Source organism: Symsagittifera roscoffensis, chromosome 1 (genome assembly GCF_963678635.1).
Source record: "Symsagittifera roscoffensis chromosome 1, txSymRosc1.1, whole genome shotgun sequence".
Lineage (NCBI taxonomy): Eukaryota > Metazoa > Xenacoelomorpha > Acoela > Convolutidae > Symsagittifera > Symsagittifera roscoffensis.
Window position 1 is genome coordinate 89,115,384 of NC_087062.1, and position 15,687 is coordinate 89,131,070.

General features: G+C 36.1%; 1 protein-coding gene across 1 annotated transcript in view; it reads left to right on the forward strand.

Moving 5' to 3' along the window:
- Positions 1 to 1,380: 1,380 nt before the first annotated feature.
- The window catches only part of LOC134851812 (chromodomain-helicase-DNA-binding protein 1-like), a 45,991-nt gene continuing 31,684 nt past the window's right edge, over positions 1,381 to 15,687 (forward strand). The window contains exons 1-5 of the mRNA XM_063868065.1: positions 1,381 to 1,492; positions 5,723 to 5,819; positions 5,922 to 5,999; positions 7,308 to 7,657; positions 7,997 to 8,136. Of these exons, the coding sequence (XP_063724135.1) occupies positions 8,049 to 8,136 (88 nt within the window). The 5' untranslated portion in view covers positions 1,381 to 1,492; positions 5,723 to 5,819; positions 5,922 to 5,999; positions 7,308 to 7,657; positions 7,997 to 8,048. The remainder of the gene's footprint in view (positions 1,493 to 5,722; positions 5,820 to 5,921; positions 6,000 to 7,307; positions 7,658 to 7,996; positions 8,137 to 15,687) is intronic.

A 15,687-nucleotide genomic window follows, 5' to 3' on the forward strand; every position in this document is an offset into this window, starting at 1 on the left:
TTGGAGGAAAAAATTAAGGATACCGGAAAGTCACGTTTTTGAAATTGAAACGTTTTTTAGAAACGTTTTGGGTTCTTTAAACTACCCTATCAAATCAGAGAGGAAGGGGGCAATCGGAAGAACCGATTGCGAGAATCCTTCCTGCAAAAACGGGCGATTCGTTAATTTTTGAAAAAATAGTGTTATGTCCTGGTAATTTACTTGTAGTAGAGAAACAACAAGTTTTGGGCAAAGTCAATTTTTGAAAATTATGAAATTACCGCAGTCATCCGGCATCCTTATAGCAATTTCAAAAAATACAAAAAAAAGTACAAAAAGTTTTGTTCACCTACTTTAAACGTTATTTCTCATTTATGGTTTTTCAGGGTCGCTGAACATAGGTCGCGATGATTTTTTTTTCGTTTCCAGGAAAATTCGTAAGTTTGTTCAGGCTCAAATTGAATTTTTCTTTTCAAATTTAGTTCTTTTCCTTCGTTACGGGAAGGGAAACTGCATTATCGAACAGCAAAAGTGAAAAGGTCACGAAAACGTAATCGAGTTCTAGTTTCGAAAGTGGAGTTTAATTTTCAGATTTTAGGGCCTGTTTTTTTTCTGTTAATTTACGTTCTGTGACTCTTTTCCAACTGTTTGTTTTTGTTGTTTCTCAAGTGGCGCGAAGCTTCGCTCAGTCTCTATTTTTTATGCGTTGGTCTATGCTGACTCGTTTGGTTTTCATTTCAGATGCTTCATGTGTGCTAAATGTGTATTTTGACTACAACTGCCGCTGAAATGTGAGTATGATCATTTTTGTCAAATCAGGTCATTTTTGTTTGATTTTAATTTTAAGTCGGTGATCAAAATATTTAGAACGCATAGAAACAAACGTTCAAAACGCATAGAAACAAAAGTGCAAAATCGCTGAGCTGGTTTTCATTGCGTTATATATGCCCTCTAAATTTTTTCTTACTGGGGGCGCTAGCTCCTAAATATAACCAGCTTTTTCTTTCCCTGCCGTAAATTTCTATTTCCTGTTTCCTTATTCCTCATAATCGTAGTAATAGACAGGAGAGTAAGCTTGGTACGCGTTTATGCGTTGAGGTTAGACTTGCATTGAACAGATAAGCAAACGACAGGAGTATTAGAATATATGTGCCACAGATGCAAGCTCGCATTTGGTTCACTTTTGCATAGCAACCGTAACTAAGGACGATCTGACAAGCTATAAAAGGAGTTGAATAAAGCGACTTGCCATTATTTTATATTGAACAAAACAAGCGGTTGAGCAGTAGTAGCAAATATCTAGCTAGCTATCTTGTTTTGCATTCATTTGCGCACTGTCCAATTTTGTGGCTTGAGATTTTTGCAACTAATGAACTGCGTTTGACGCATTCGATTAAATCACGGTGGCTGTAACAGTAACCTCTGTGAGCACTCTCACATTCTTCAAGGGCGATCCCCACCAAAGCTCTTCGGTGCTCAACACCTCATTGAAACTCAACATTGCTCATCCTTGGTAAGTCTCGGTGCTTTAATAAATAAAACTGATCAATTCTATTTCGCAAAGGGAATAAGTTTTTACATGCTGGTATCTAATGCTTTCTTTCGGATACAGCGGGGACTATAATAAGAGAAACGAACCTAAATCAGGCATTTTTCTTCCTTAGCTTATCAACTATTCGACGTGAATTCAAATGTTCGTGCCTTGTAAGGTGTCATTTTTGTTTAAACATAGCCCATCGATGCATCGGAACATGGATTTTTTTTTACTTCTCTTTGATAATGAAGTTTTGAATCTGCATTGCCTGGATGTCCATTTTATTAAGTGGCTCAAGTATCGGGTGGGCGTTAATTTATGCTGAAAGTTCTGAGCGCACCTATTGTTTCAAAATGTATATAAATATAATTTTTTCATCAAGAAGCAGATGTTTTTTTTTTTCAGTTCAATGATTACGGTTGCGATGAGCAAGCGTTATCAAATTTGAATTTAGAATTTTTATTAGTTAACAACTAATTTAACAAAAGCAGTTGAATTAGTTAGCTCGGCTGTTAGTCACAGCGAAAGGTAGCTGATAGCAGCAGAACAGAGCCTGTCAACAGATTTTTTCTGAGAATGTCTGCCTTTTAAATGACCACTACATTTGAAATTTTACTGTTGGTTGGAAATCTACTTTTATGCCTTTGTTCTCAAAATTTGTGCTTTTGTTCTCTAAATTTATTTTGTGCTTACGGGAAGGTAGGTGGGGGGGGGGGAATTATGAATTTATTTATTTTTTTTCAAAATTATATTTTCAATTTATTTTAATATATAATTTTTTCTAATCAACTTGCGTCCTGTTTTTGGGCTAGCTGCCGTCAGGGGTGTTCAATTACCGATACACGATTATATTGTTGCCCAACAATAGATTATCTATATCTTTTTGAGAGAAAAGATATATAATCTCGATAATCTTTCGAAATATCTTAGCCAAAAAAAAAGATTTTTGTTCGAAAAATTGGTTTTTTTATTATGCTGTTTTTGGTCTGGAACTGAAAGTGGTCGCTAAACCCTGATAAAAGTTTTTAAAAGCGTTAAAAAAAAAACAGACGCTGTCAGCAAAACGTGTAAAACCCCATTCAAAACGCTTGTTTTACCAATGAAACTGGATTTGTTTCACTTTGCTCCGGTTTTTCTGAACAAAAAGCAGTTTTGTCGATAATCTTTTTCTGCCGGAAGAGCAAAAAAGATTATCGCGCAATATTTCGATAAGATTATATATCTTTCAGAAGCAACAATAGATTATCGATATATATCTATCGACAATAATCTAGTGATACAATAATCTTTTGAACACCCCTGGCTGCCGTGCCATTTTTTTGTTGTATCGCAAGCTACGCTTCGCTTCTGTGTATAATAATCACATGCGTGCGATGAGCAAGTGTTATCAAACTGGAATATAGACTTTTTATTCGTGTTAATAACTTGCTTAACAAAATCACTTGAATCAGCCGATTTAATTCACGTGCAAATTTAAATTAAACTACCAGTCCACTGTTACTTCTGACAGTTCTTTTAAGAAGTTAAGTCTTAAAATTTTGATGACAAAAAACTCCGTTTCAAACAATTTTTCGGACTATCGTTAGTCTGATTGTTTTTTTCGGCTTAGTTGCCGCAGCACGGAATTTTCTTGTTTTACAAAATTTTACAGAAAAAATGATAACTTGGCTTGGAGTCAAACTTGATATGCTTTTCAGGCACACATGGGTTTTGAGCAAAATACTACGCCTGAGGTAGGGTAGTGAAGGTATTGTGCTCGAATCAGGCCAGAACTTTTTTTTACTTCAAAGGGAAATTTTCCGTTAGGAAAAATTGTCGACCTGTTGTGTGCTTTATTTGGTCGGCCTACTTGCCTTGTTGCGGATTGCTCGCCTCGAGTAAGTGACCTAGTTAAGCGTTGTTTTGAAGGAAAAGTAGAGTTTACACTTGTGTGTTTGCGGAGTGGGAGCGTAAAATTTTAGAATTTCAATTGACAACAATTTTGCTCAACCGGGAGTCTTATCAACTTTTGACGTCTTAGTTGCCGATCAGTTTTTGTGTGTGAACACTTATGAAAGCCCGTTTTTGAGTTTGTGGACGTGTTTTTGTCAAATTGAACTTAATTCCAGACAAATTTCTTAGAATTTTGTAGAAATGGTTTTTTCGAAATCTAATTTTTTTTTTTAAATTAGTGGCTTTTGTATCATTTTCTGTCTGCTAGCTCGCAATGCTATGTGTGTGTATGGTGTGTGTTTGTGTGTGTGGGGCATCGCAAGTGGCGCGAGGTGCCGCTTCTCTTCTGTGTAAAAACACATGTTTAAACACAAGCCAGCTTGCGAGCGTAGTATAACCTTTTTTAAACCCGCAAATAAATTTGTTCATTAAAAGTGTTCATTTTATGGTGGCACTTCTGCTGTAATCGCGATCTGCAGCATTGGAAATTTTATAGCATCTGTTCTCTGCTTAATTAGTTGCTAGTGTTTGTGATTTGTTAAGCGTCCATGGTTAGTGCTTGAGACTTAAGCTCTAGGTCGCAGATGGAAACCCAGGCGTAGCCGAATTTTTACTAATTCGGGGCTAATTTCAACGTTTTTTTTTGCACTTTTTAGAGCTGATTTTTGTGTTCTCGCTCGTGTTTGCAAAGCAAAGATTCGTCACTATGTAGAAGATGATTTTTATACTCAAGTTTAGTGAAAACAGAAATTGAATTGTTAGTCATCAAGATCAAAAGGAGTTTGATTCGACTGACACAAAATTTTTGAAGTATATTTTTTGGGACCAGCGTTTTTTGAGCTATCTTGAAAAGCACGAAACAAGCCACTATGTTATAGCTAATTTCTGATCTTCGCAATTGGTCGTTAGAAAACAAGTACAGAGGGTTGGTAACTTTAAGTAGACGAATGAATCGATAACAGTTGTCTCCACTAATATATTTTTCGAAAATGTTTTTTTTTTCAGTTTCAATGCTAATGGATTTAGATACTTTTATTGTAGTTCTCCATAAACAGACCATGTTTGAAACATGCTCTGCCATTTGCACAGCAGCTGATCAGCGCACTCCCCTCAAAATAAGTAAATAATGGCGCCTTTAGAGAAATTTTAGGGTCCGTCAGCAAAAAAAATAGATATATCAATTTAGTGACTTTAATAGCCCTCTCCAAATACCAACGTGCAAGTGGCGCGAAAGTTCGTGAACGATTTTTAGTTTCGAAAGGGGAATTTAATTTTTAGATTTCCAGCGGAATAAAAAACATTATATATTGATCCAGTTTTCTCAAGTTGTTCATGCTATCAAGAAAGCGCCAATCGTAAATTGTTCTAAAAATTGAAAGTGCTTAAAGGGTATCTATTTTTTTCTTCGAAATCAGTGTTTTTTTGTTTACTTGCGCTCCTTTCTCTTTTCCAATCTTCGAATGGCTATGTTTTCTATCGACACTCGAATCATTGAAGTTAAGCTTGATTCAAGTTCAAGTGTGCAAAAGCAATTTAATGCATGGGTTTTTTTAATGTATTGCACTTCCCTTTTCATGTTGATCAGTAGGCATTTTTAGTCATTTCCATCTATATTTTCGATTAGCCGCAGATAAATTCAAGACGGAATTGGAGGGTATCCCATTTTGTTTCCGGCTAATTTTAGTGAAATCAAGTTGAAAGACTTTTAAACTTGTGTTATCAAAGGAACTATTGTAAAAAAAAAATTCGGTGGTGTTTGCGGTGAAATTTAGCTTTCGAAAAATATTTAAAAAATGAAGTGTTTTCAATTTTGAAGCGTCGCTAATCTTCGCTTAGTCCGAGTAAAAATTGTTGTTACTAAATCATCAAGGAGCATTACTTTGTCACCTTTAAGATAGCTGAAGTGCAGCTTGCATCATTGGTTAATGAAATTCTATGAAGCTTCAAGAATTCCTAAAAAACGTTGGAAATGTCCTAAAAAACGTATCGAAATCCTAAAAAAAGGTAGTAATTGATAAAGACTATAGCTCATTTCATAGCATGCGTTTTATCCGAACGGATTGTGGATTAGGAACCTTAAATCTGTTCAGTTTGGCAAAGGGCATTGAATAGTTAAGAAAACCGCAAAAGGCTCAAAATTCAAACTCCTGGTTTCAGTTATACATAACCATATTTTTTGAGTTTTCAGGTTTTCCTGAAGTAGCTTTATTAATGAATCTGATCTACACTAGCGTTGGCATTGGCTACTTTATTTTCACTTGAGTGTTTTTGCTTCAGGGCCGAAGAGAAAGATGTCTTGAACAGTCCTAGTAGTCCTGAATCTCATGAAAACGATTCCGTGAAAGGTTCAAGCAAGAGATCCCATGAGCCTGAAGTAAGTCAAAATATGTACTTTGTATGCAAATACGCTAAAATGTTTGTGAAAAATGGCTTTATGTTACTGTACGATTAAGTGAGCTTACAATTTTTTTTGTAGTGGGAAGCGGAGCCAGACTTGTATGGAATTCGAAGATCCGGAAGAGCCAGAACAAGAACAGCTCCATTTCAATTAGAGGTAAGATTTATCGAATTCACTCAACTTATAATAGCTGATAGGCTGTAAGTCGGGTTTTGAATACTGATCGTTCGCATATTATCCCTCGTTGTAGTGTGTAATTGGAATTGACTCACAGTGAACCACCTCATGATTAAAAACTTATCGTTCACATGCTTAAAAAAATTAACGAAAGTGAGAGTAGAAAATTTACGCTGAATAAATTGTTCGATTGCTTTCTGTCTCTATTTTCTGAAAAAAAAAATCGTTCATTTTGAACGTTTAACAATTTTGTTATCCCCCTCCCAAAGAGTCAGTTTGGAGTAAAAATGCTGTATGTTAAGGTTTTTCGAGCCAATTTTTTTATGGTTCTATACAACAGGAGTTGCACAAGCAAAAGAAACTCAGAAACTTTTTTGACCCAACAACTTCCTAATCAATATGTGAACTTCAAGAGTGAAAATAATTTCGGTAGTTTATACCTTTATTCATATCTACTCAACAATCCCCCTTTTCTTAAGAAGAGTATATTAGTCGATTTTTCGACCTAACAGAATGCAGAATATTTTGTGCTATAATGGTGGATGTTCGTTAGTAGATACCATAGGCGGGAGTGGAGGGTTGCTGAATTGATCCCTTTATTTTTATTATTTGAGAAAATTCGTTGAAGTGTAGAGCTCTAGAAATGACAAACAGAAATAAGGCATCGTTCAAATTACATTTCTTTGTAAAGCAAAAGCGGACGTTTTTTTAAAAATCAGTTATGAGAAAAAGCATTCTGGAATTATTTGTTTTGATTTGTTTTGCAATTACTTGCAGCTCTTTTGATTTATTGGGTAAATAGTAGTGCAGAAAGCAGTTCATATGTAAGAAAGTAATTAAGTTAAATTACGTGAGCTACTAATTCTTACTTTTTTTTTCAAATACCGAATGCCTAATCCTATTTTTTTCAAATACCGAGTGCCTAATGTTTGAGCATATCGGTACCTTAGGTTGACCGTGCGGTACATGCTGACAACTGCCTCCCATATAACAATGTTGCGTTCCTTAAATCTTATTTCAACAGCCTTTATCTGCATAACAAAAGAGCTATCTACACAAATATAGCTGAACCACATATATTGCAAATATATATAACAGTGGAGTTTTTTCTGGAAAGTGACGCGTTCAATAGAAACTTCCGGTTTACAAAACCCCGATGTAGGAACCTTAATTTTTGGGATTCCAGCAGATAGTCTATCGGCTGTACATTAATCCCCTCTGACCCTCAAAGTCTAACGATAACAAAGAGGTTATGCGAATCTTTAATGAGACTTTTTTTGATTTCAGACCGAGCAGAAGATTCCCCGCATTGCAACTTCTAAAAGCAAGGCTTCACGATCCAAATCTTCTGATGAAAGTGGGTCTGCATATGAGGAATCCAGTTCTGATGGAGAGTGTCTTAGCAGACATGCGAGAAAAGAAAAGCAAGCGAGGAAGAAAGCTAAAAAACATAAAAGCAAATCAAAGGAAAGGCGTAAGTCAAAAGGAAGTCGCCATAAGAAAAGTAAGAAACACAAAAGGGAACATGAAAGAAGGAAAAAACATTCCGAAAGCAGCGAAGAAGATCACGATGATGAGAGCTCCAATGAATCCAGCGAAGACCGAAGAACTTCCAGGCGAAGAGCGGCAAAAATCAAGTTGGTTCAATTTTTGATATCCTTAAAAATTCACGACATGTTTATGCAATCTAAAGAAAACAATTTTTTGGTAAAATTAGTTGATCTAAATGATTCCAATTTTAATTCACAAACGTGGAGATTATGTATCTATTAGAAGAGACGAAAGCGCATGAAAATACGATAGGAAAAATCTGATTATGCAAAAAATAAGTGGAAAATGTCTCGGTATATTTCAAATTCAAGTAGCGGAGATGATTTCAAATACAATTTTCAGTCATAAAATGTTTACCATAACCTTTGCAGAATTTTTTGTGTAACTTGGCTGAGTTTGTTAAATTACTTTTTTGAGTGTTTCAGAAGCTATAAAGAAGATGCTTATGACCATGATCTTAGTGAAAGTGACGAAGTCATGCCAGACCAGACCGCACGTTCGGTGGATTATGAAAACACTGACGGAATAGACCGTATTTTGGATTATCGAATCGACCAAATAGGAAGTTAGTGCAATTTACGTTCCAAAATGAACCGTCGGTCTTAAATCTGGTGTAGATGAACTGCGGTTGAATGAAAATTGGCTTTGTCCAGATAGGCTGATGTTTGGTTTTGGTTACTCTTTTTTAACGCCATGCTGTTTTTTTTGGATCTGTCGCAATTTGTGAATGGAACATTCGGAATATTCCAAAAATGATGGCTGCTTAATATTCCAAAAATGATGCGGAATATTCCAAAAATGAATGCGGAATTTTCCAAAAATGATGGCTCAAAGCAACCAAATACTTTGATTCGGTATTAGCTGCTTGAGTCAAAGAACAGTGTGCTGAAACTCATTGATGATTTTTCCAACCAGTTGTTTTACGTAAGCAGAAATAATCAAATATGCCCAGTCGTTCACTAAAGCGGATTTGCCATGCGTAATGGCTATTCGCTTAAGAAGATTCGTCGGAGTAAGTTTCAATCGAGTTGCAGAAATTGTTTTTGCGAATTTAAATTTTGAAGGGCCGCTACTCAAAAGTCTGAAAAAATGATTTTCAGGGTTTCATGGATGAAATTGCAATGAGGAATCACCAAGAATCATTCACTGGATCAATCTGAAGATCTGTTACAATTGTAAGATAAAGAAGTTTTGATTTATAATTGTTCTCTCCTACCAGCACAAGGATCAAAGCCTGGGTACAATTTACTCTTTATGTTTTTGTTACCAATTGCGTCAAATTTTTGTAAGCATCTTTATATATAGTATTCAAGTTTACTTGCAGCACACCATGGTGTTCTGCAGAGCACAAAAGTCAAAAATTGAAAACTATAGTCTGCGATAGTAGATCCTGCTGTCAGCTCAATGTTATGACGGAAATCTATTCTCATAGTTTCCAAGTTTACTTGCAGCACACCATGGTGTTCTGCAGAGTACAAAAGTCAAAAATTGAAAACGATAGTCTTCGATAGTAGATGCTGCTGTCAGCTCAATGTTATGACCGAAATATAGTCTCATCAAAGTGCACCGAACATTACTGCGACAAGAATTCGACAATCGAGTTCTATGCATTATTTTTGTGTTCAACAGATCTTAATCTTCTAAATGAGTTGGCTGAAAATTGTTAAGGAAAACCAAACAGATTCTCCCAGAAGATTCTGATAAATAGTCTTGAAAAACCATTTCTCCGTTTTATTCATTGGTATGTAAAATAACTGCCAGGTTTAGAAAACCGTTCCATTAAAAATATCAAGCATTGATTAGATTGCAAAATTTTCCATAATTGTAGTGTCTCACAGGTATTAACCTAACATAGTGTCATATACCAGTTTGATCAAATGATTGAGTTTGTTTTCGTGCGATATTGCTTCCAAATACCATAAGCACGGATTGTGCTCCTGTGCCACTATGCAGAAACTGGATAGAAGAGTAATTGGTTGTCTGAATCGAATTGAGTTGGCTCGATGCGAGGTTTTTCCCAATTTTCTGATCAGCACCCTGTGATTGTGAGCAGTGGGGCCTTCTTATTGTGGTTTTGAGCAACACTCATTCATATTCTGGTTAATTTACCATGTCAGCTAACGAGACTAATGGCGTAGCTTGAGCTTGCAACAGCATTAGTTCTGATATCTGGAAACGCTGCGCAATGCAAAAACCCCTACTCAGTCTCGGTTTTTTCTGCTATCAATGAGTTCTCTGTCCGTTTGTTGACTTTAATTTAATCTGTATCTCTTTGCAATCCAAAATTTTATAGAAGTTTGGCCTTGAATACCAAATTGAGTGGAGAAATAAAATAGTTTTCGTGCGACATCACTTTGAGATACCGTTAGCACGGACTGCGTTTCGGCTATGCCAGTCTGTGCTAAGATTTTTCTTAAAGGAACGGGAAAATGGAAAATGATTATCTTCTTTAAATGTGAATTGGTTTTGTTTGGTTTCTTCCATGCTAGTCGGTTCAACTCAGTCAGACCTCTTTTAGTTTGTTCCACGCAACTAGGCATCAATCATTTTCTTTCCCTTGAGCTGAAACTACTCAGCTCACAAGACACTATTATGGCTTGATGACTTTAACCAAAGCAATGTTTTTGATAGTTGGAACTGCCTTACAGCCCATAGATTACTCAATTTACTGCTGTTGTGAAATAGTTTTTGAGTTTCTTGATTGTTTTGGTTACGCGTACTAATGTTTATCACCAATAAATGTTGACAACATCAAACACAATTGACGCTGGCAATTCTTGAATCCTTATGATGCAAGATCAGAGTACGCATTAAAAGAAATCGCCTTGCTTGCTCTCAGCACGAGAGTTTCCTCTCGATTTGCGGCAAGCGATCACGCTGAAAAAGCAAGAACTTCCTCTCCTTGCTCACTTAAATGGAGAAAGTTCAGGTAATGCTATTTCAAATCATCTTACAGATCAGTTGCTTTCGATTCAGAGCATTGCAAGCTCGAAAACTGCTTATGGATAACCGGACTCAATTGACCGAATCGTTCATGAGAAATTCTTATTACTGTCGAAAAAGGATTGGTTGAGTTCGTGGTAATCTTTCAGTACAGTATGTTGAGGAATAAATTTGCACCAGAGTAGTGGTTAGAGGAAATGTTGGTTTTGGTAAGAGCATGTAATACACAGAAAAATCTGTTAATAGATCGTGTTGGTTCTATTTTTCATGTGCTAGTGTGCTTATCTCCTCCTTGAAACTGAGTCATATAAATATTGCGAGAGTTTTGGTTAGGTTTCGCAAGCTTCTTTTTGAGTTCGAGTTGAGTGGAATCAACCGTGGCGTTCTTCAGAGCAACTAAATCAAATGGTGAAATGGATTCTTTTGAAAATATTCTAACGATGCTGCTGTTAATTACGCTGTTTAAGATTTCGTTGGTTTGATTGGATTGATTTTCTGCTGTTAATGCGCGTTGGAGTTTGGTTTTTCAGTGTTTTGGGCAAGATCAAAATTTTGAGCAACTGGATAGCGCACATATATGTTCTCATTTAAGGTCAATCGAAGACCAGTGCATATTCAATGATTTGATCTTGGGATAGTATTTCACGGTTTACAAATGATGAAAAAAATGAAACATAAGATATGCTTTATTTATATTTTTGCTAAGAAATAATGATTTCCCTTGGCTAGATTTTTGAAGGCCAGGTCTTTCAGCAATTGAATTCAAAACTGCATTTTCTGAGCATACACTGGACTCGTTTTGATTCAGTTTATCTTTCGTTATGACGTAGAACGTACAAAAAATTGGTCTTTTGTTTGATTGAATTGCTCAGATTACAATTCGCTGTGCAAATTCCAGCTCTCAAATACATGGATTAACGGTAGTCAAGGAAAAATTTCCTGGTGTAAAGGACCTACATCCAAATGAAAACCTCAACCATTTTTCAGGAGTACCAGGCTGAGGCTTACCATGTAGTTTTTTCTATGCTTTATTTCTTTATTCAACAGATTTCAATGATGTTGGCAATTTTAAGGAAAACTACGCTTAAATTTGCCAGAAACTTATGATATGTAGACTTGACAAACCGTATTTCCATTTTATATATTCGTGCGTGAAATATTTGCAATGTTTGGAAACCATAACAATGAAAATATTATCAAGTATTGATTAGATTGCAAAACTATCCATCAGCAATCCGAAGATGTTGAGCTTTAATAGCGTGAAATACCCAAACAATCAAAAGATTGTTTTTGTGCGACATCGCTTTTAGATACCGTTAGCACGGACTGCGTCTCGGATATGCCATTCTGTGCTCAGCGTTTTCTTAAAGGAACGGGTAAGAGTGGAGAATGTTTATCTTCATTGCATGTGAATTCGCTCGGTTCGATTTTTTCCAAATTTTGAATTGAATTCTAGTGGTTTTGAGAAGTCAAACGTGATTTGTTTGGTTCCACGAAACCGGGCATCAATAGTTTTCGTTGAGCTGAAGTTCCTCTGATAGCAAGACACTTTTATGGCTTAGATGACTTACCACAGCAATGTTTTTGATTGTTGGAACTGCCTTACAGCCCATATATTATACTCAAGTTACTGCTGTTGTGAAAATTTTTTTGAGTTTCTTGATTGCTTTGGTTACGCTCAATAGATTTTTTACACCGATAAATATTGGCAACATCAAACACAATCGAGGTGGGCAATTCCTCTGAATCCTTATGATGCAAGATCAGAGTACGCATTTAAAGAAATCTCCTTGCATGTTCTAAGCACGCGAGTTTTCTTCTCGAATTGCCGTAAGCGACCACGCTGAAAAAGCAAGAACCTCCTCTCCTTGTTCACTTAAATGGAGAAAGCTCAGATAATGCTTTTTCAAATCATCTTACAGATCAGTTGCTTTCGATTCAGAGCATTGCAAGTTCGAAAACTGCTTATGGATAACCGGACTCAATTGACCGAATCGCTCAAGAGAAATTCTTATTACTGTCGAAAAAGGATTGGTTGAGTTCGTGGTAATCTTTCAGTACAGTATGTTGAGGAATAAATTTGCACCAGAGTAGTGGTTAGAGGAAATGTGGGTTTTGGTAAGAGCATGTAATACACAGAAAAATCTGTAAATAGATCGTGTTGGTTCTATTTTTCATGTGCTAGTGTGCTTATCTCCTCCTTGAAACTGAGTCATATAAATATTGCGAGAGTTTTGGTTAGGTTTCGCAAGCTTCTTTTTGAGTTCGAGTCGAGTGGAATCAACCGTGGCGTTCTTCAGAGCAACTGAATCAAATGGTGAAATGGACTCTTTTGAAAACATTCTAACGATGTTGCTGTTAATTACGCTGTTTAAGATTTCGTTGGTTTGATTGGATTGATTTTCTGCTGTTAATGCGCGTTGGAGTTTGATTTTTCAGTGTTTTGGGCAAGATCAAATTTTTGAGCAACTGGATAGCGCACATAAATGTTCTCATTTAAAGTCAATCGAGGACCAGTGCATATTCAATGATTTGATCTTGGGATAGTATTTCACGGTGTACAAATGATGAAAAAAAATAGTACATAAGATATGCTTAATTTATATTTTTGCTAAGAAATGATTTCCCTTTACTAGATTTTTGAAGGCCAGGTCTTTCAACAATTGAATTCAAAACTGCATTTTCTGAGCATACACTGGACTCGTTTTGATTCAGTTTATTTTTCGTTATGACGTAGAACGTACAAAAAATTGGTCTTTTGTTTGATTGAATTGCTCAGATTACAATTCGCTGTGCAAATTCCAGCTCTTAAATAAGTGGATCAACGGTAGTCAAGGAAAAATTTCCTGGTGTAAAGGACCTACATCCAAATGAAAACCTCAAACATATTTCAGGAGTACCAGGCTGAGGCTTACCATGTAGTTTTTTCTATGCTTTTTTTCTTTGTTCAACAGATTTCAATGATGTTGGCAATTTCAAGGAAAACTACGCTTAAATTTGCCAGAAACTTATGATATGTAGACTTGATAAACCGTATTTCCATTTTATATATTCGTGCGTGAAATATTTGCAATGTTTGGAAACCATAACGATGAAAATATTATCATGTATTGATTAGATTGGAAAACTATCCATCAGCAATCCGAAGATGTTGAGCTTTTATAGCGTGAAATACCCAAACAATCAGAAGATTGTTTTTGTGCGACATCGCTTTTAGATACCGTTAGCACGGACTGCGTCTCGGATATGCCATTCTGTGCTCAGAGTTTTCTTAAAGGAACGGGTAAGAGTGGAGAATGTTTATCTTCATTGCATGTGAATTCGCTCGGTTCGATTTTTTTCCAAATTTTGAATTGAATTCTAGTGGTTTTGAGCAGTCAAACGTGATTTGTTTGGTTCCACGAAACCGGGCATCAATAGTTTTCGTTGAGCTGAAGTTCCTTTGATCGCAAGACACTATTATGGCTTAGATGACTTACCACAGCAATGTTTTTGATTGTTGGAACTGCCTTACAGCGCATATATTATACTCAAGTTACTGCTGTTGTGAAATATTTTTTGAGTTTTTTGATTGCTTTGGTTACGCTCACTAGATTTTTTACACCAATAAATGTTGGCAACATCAAACACAATCGAGGTGGGCAATTCCTCTGAATCCTTATGATGCAAGATCAGAGTACGCATTTAAAGAAATCTCCTTGCATGTTCTAAGCACGCGAGTTTTCTTCTCGAATTGCCGTAAGCGACCACGCTGAAAAAGCAAGAACTTCCTCTCCTTGCTCACTTAAATGGAGAAAGCTCAGATAATGCTTTTTCAAATCATCTTACAGATCAGTTGCTTTCGATTCAGAGCATTGCAAGTTCGAAAACTGCTTATGGATAACCGGACTCAATTGACCGAATCGCTCAAGAGAAATTCTTATTACTGTCGAAAAAGGATTGGTTGAGTTCGTGGTAATCTTTCAGTACAGTATGTTGAGGAATAAATTTGCACCAGAGTAGTGGTTAGAGGAAATGTGGGTTTTGGTAAGAGCATGTAATACACAGAAAAATCTGTAAATAGATCGTGTTGGTTCTATATCATGTGCTAGTGTGCTTATCTCCTCCTTGAAACTGAGTCATATAAATATTGCGAGAGTTTTGGTTAGGTTTCGCAAGCTTCTTTTTGAGTTCGAGTCGATTGGAATCAACCGTGGCGTTCTTCAGAGCAACTGAATCAAATGGTGAAATGGACTCTTTTGAAAATATTCTAACGATGTTGCTGTTAATTACGCTGTTTAAGATTTCGTTGGTTTGATTGGATTGATTTTCTGCTGTTAATGCGCGTTGGAGTTTGATTTTTCAGTGTTTTGGGCAAGATCAAATTTTTGAGCAACTGGATAGCGCACATAAATGTTCTCATTTAAGGTCAATCGAAGACCAGTGCATATTCAATGATTTTATCTTGGGATAGTATTTCACGGTGTACAAATGATGAAAAAAATAGTACATAAGATATGCTTAATTTATATTTTTGCTAAGAAATGATTTCCCTTGACTAAATTTTTGAAGGCCAGGTCTTTCAACAATTGAATTCAAAACTGCATTTTCTGAGCATACACTGGACTCGTTTTGATTCAGTTTATCTTTCGTTATGACGTAGAACGTACAAAAAATTGGTCTTTTGTTTGATTGAATTGCTCAGATTACAATTCGCTGTGCAAATTCCAGCTCTCAAATACGTGGATCAACGGTAGTCAAGGAAAAATTTCCTGGTGTAAAGGACCTACATCCAAATGAAAACCTCAAACATCTTTCAGGAGTACCAGGCTGAGGCTTACCATGTAGTTTTTTCTATGCTTTAATTCTTTGTTCAACAGATTTCAATGATGTTGGCAATTTTAAGGAAAACTACGCTTAAATTTGCCAGAAACTTATGATATGTAGACTTGACAAACCGTATTTCCATTTTATATATTCGTGCGTGAAATATTTGCAATGTTTGGAAACCATAACGATGAAAATATTATCAAGTATTGATTAGATTGCAAAACTATCCATCAGCAATCCGAAGATGTTGAGCTTTTATAGCGTGAAATACCCAAACAATCAGAAGATTGTTTTTGTGCGACATCGCTTTTAGATACCGTTAGCACGGACTGCGTCTCGGATATGCCATTCTGTGCTCAGAGTT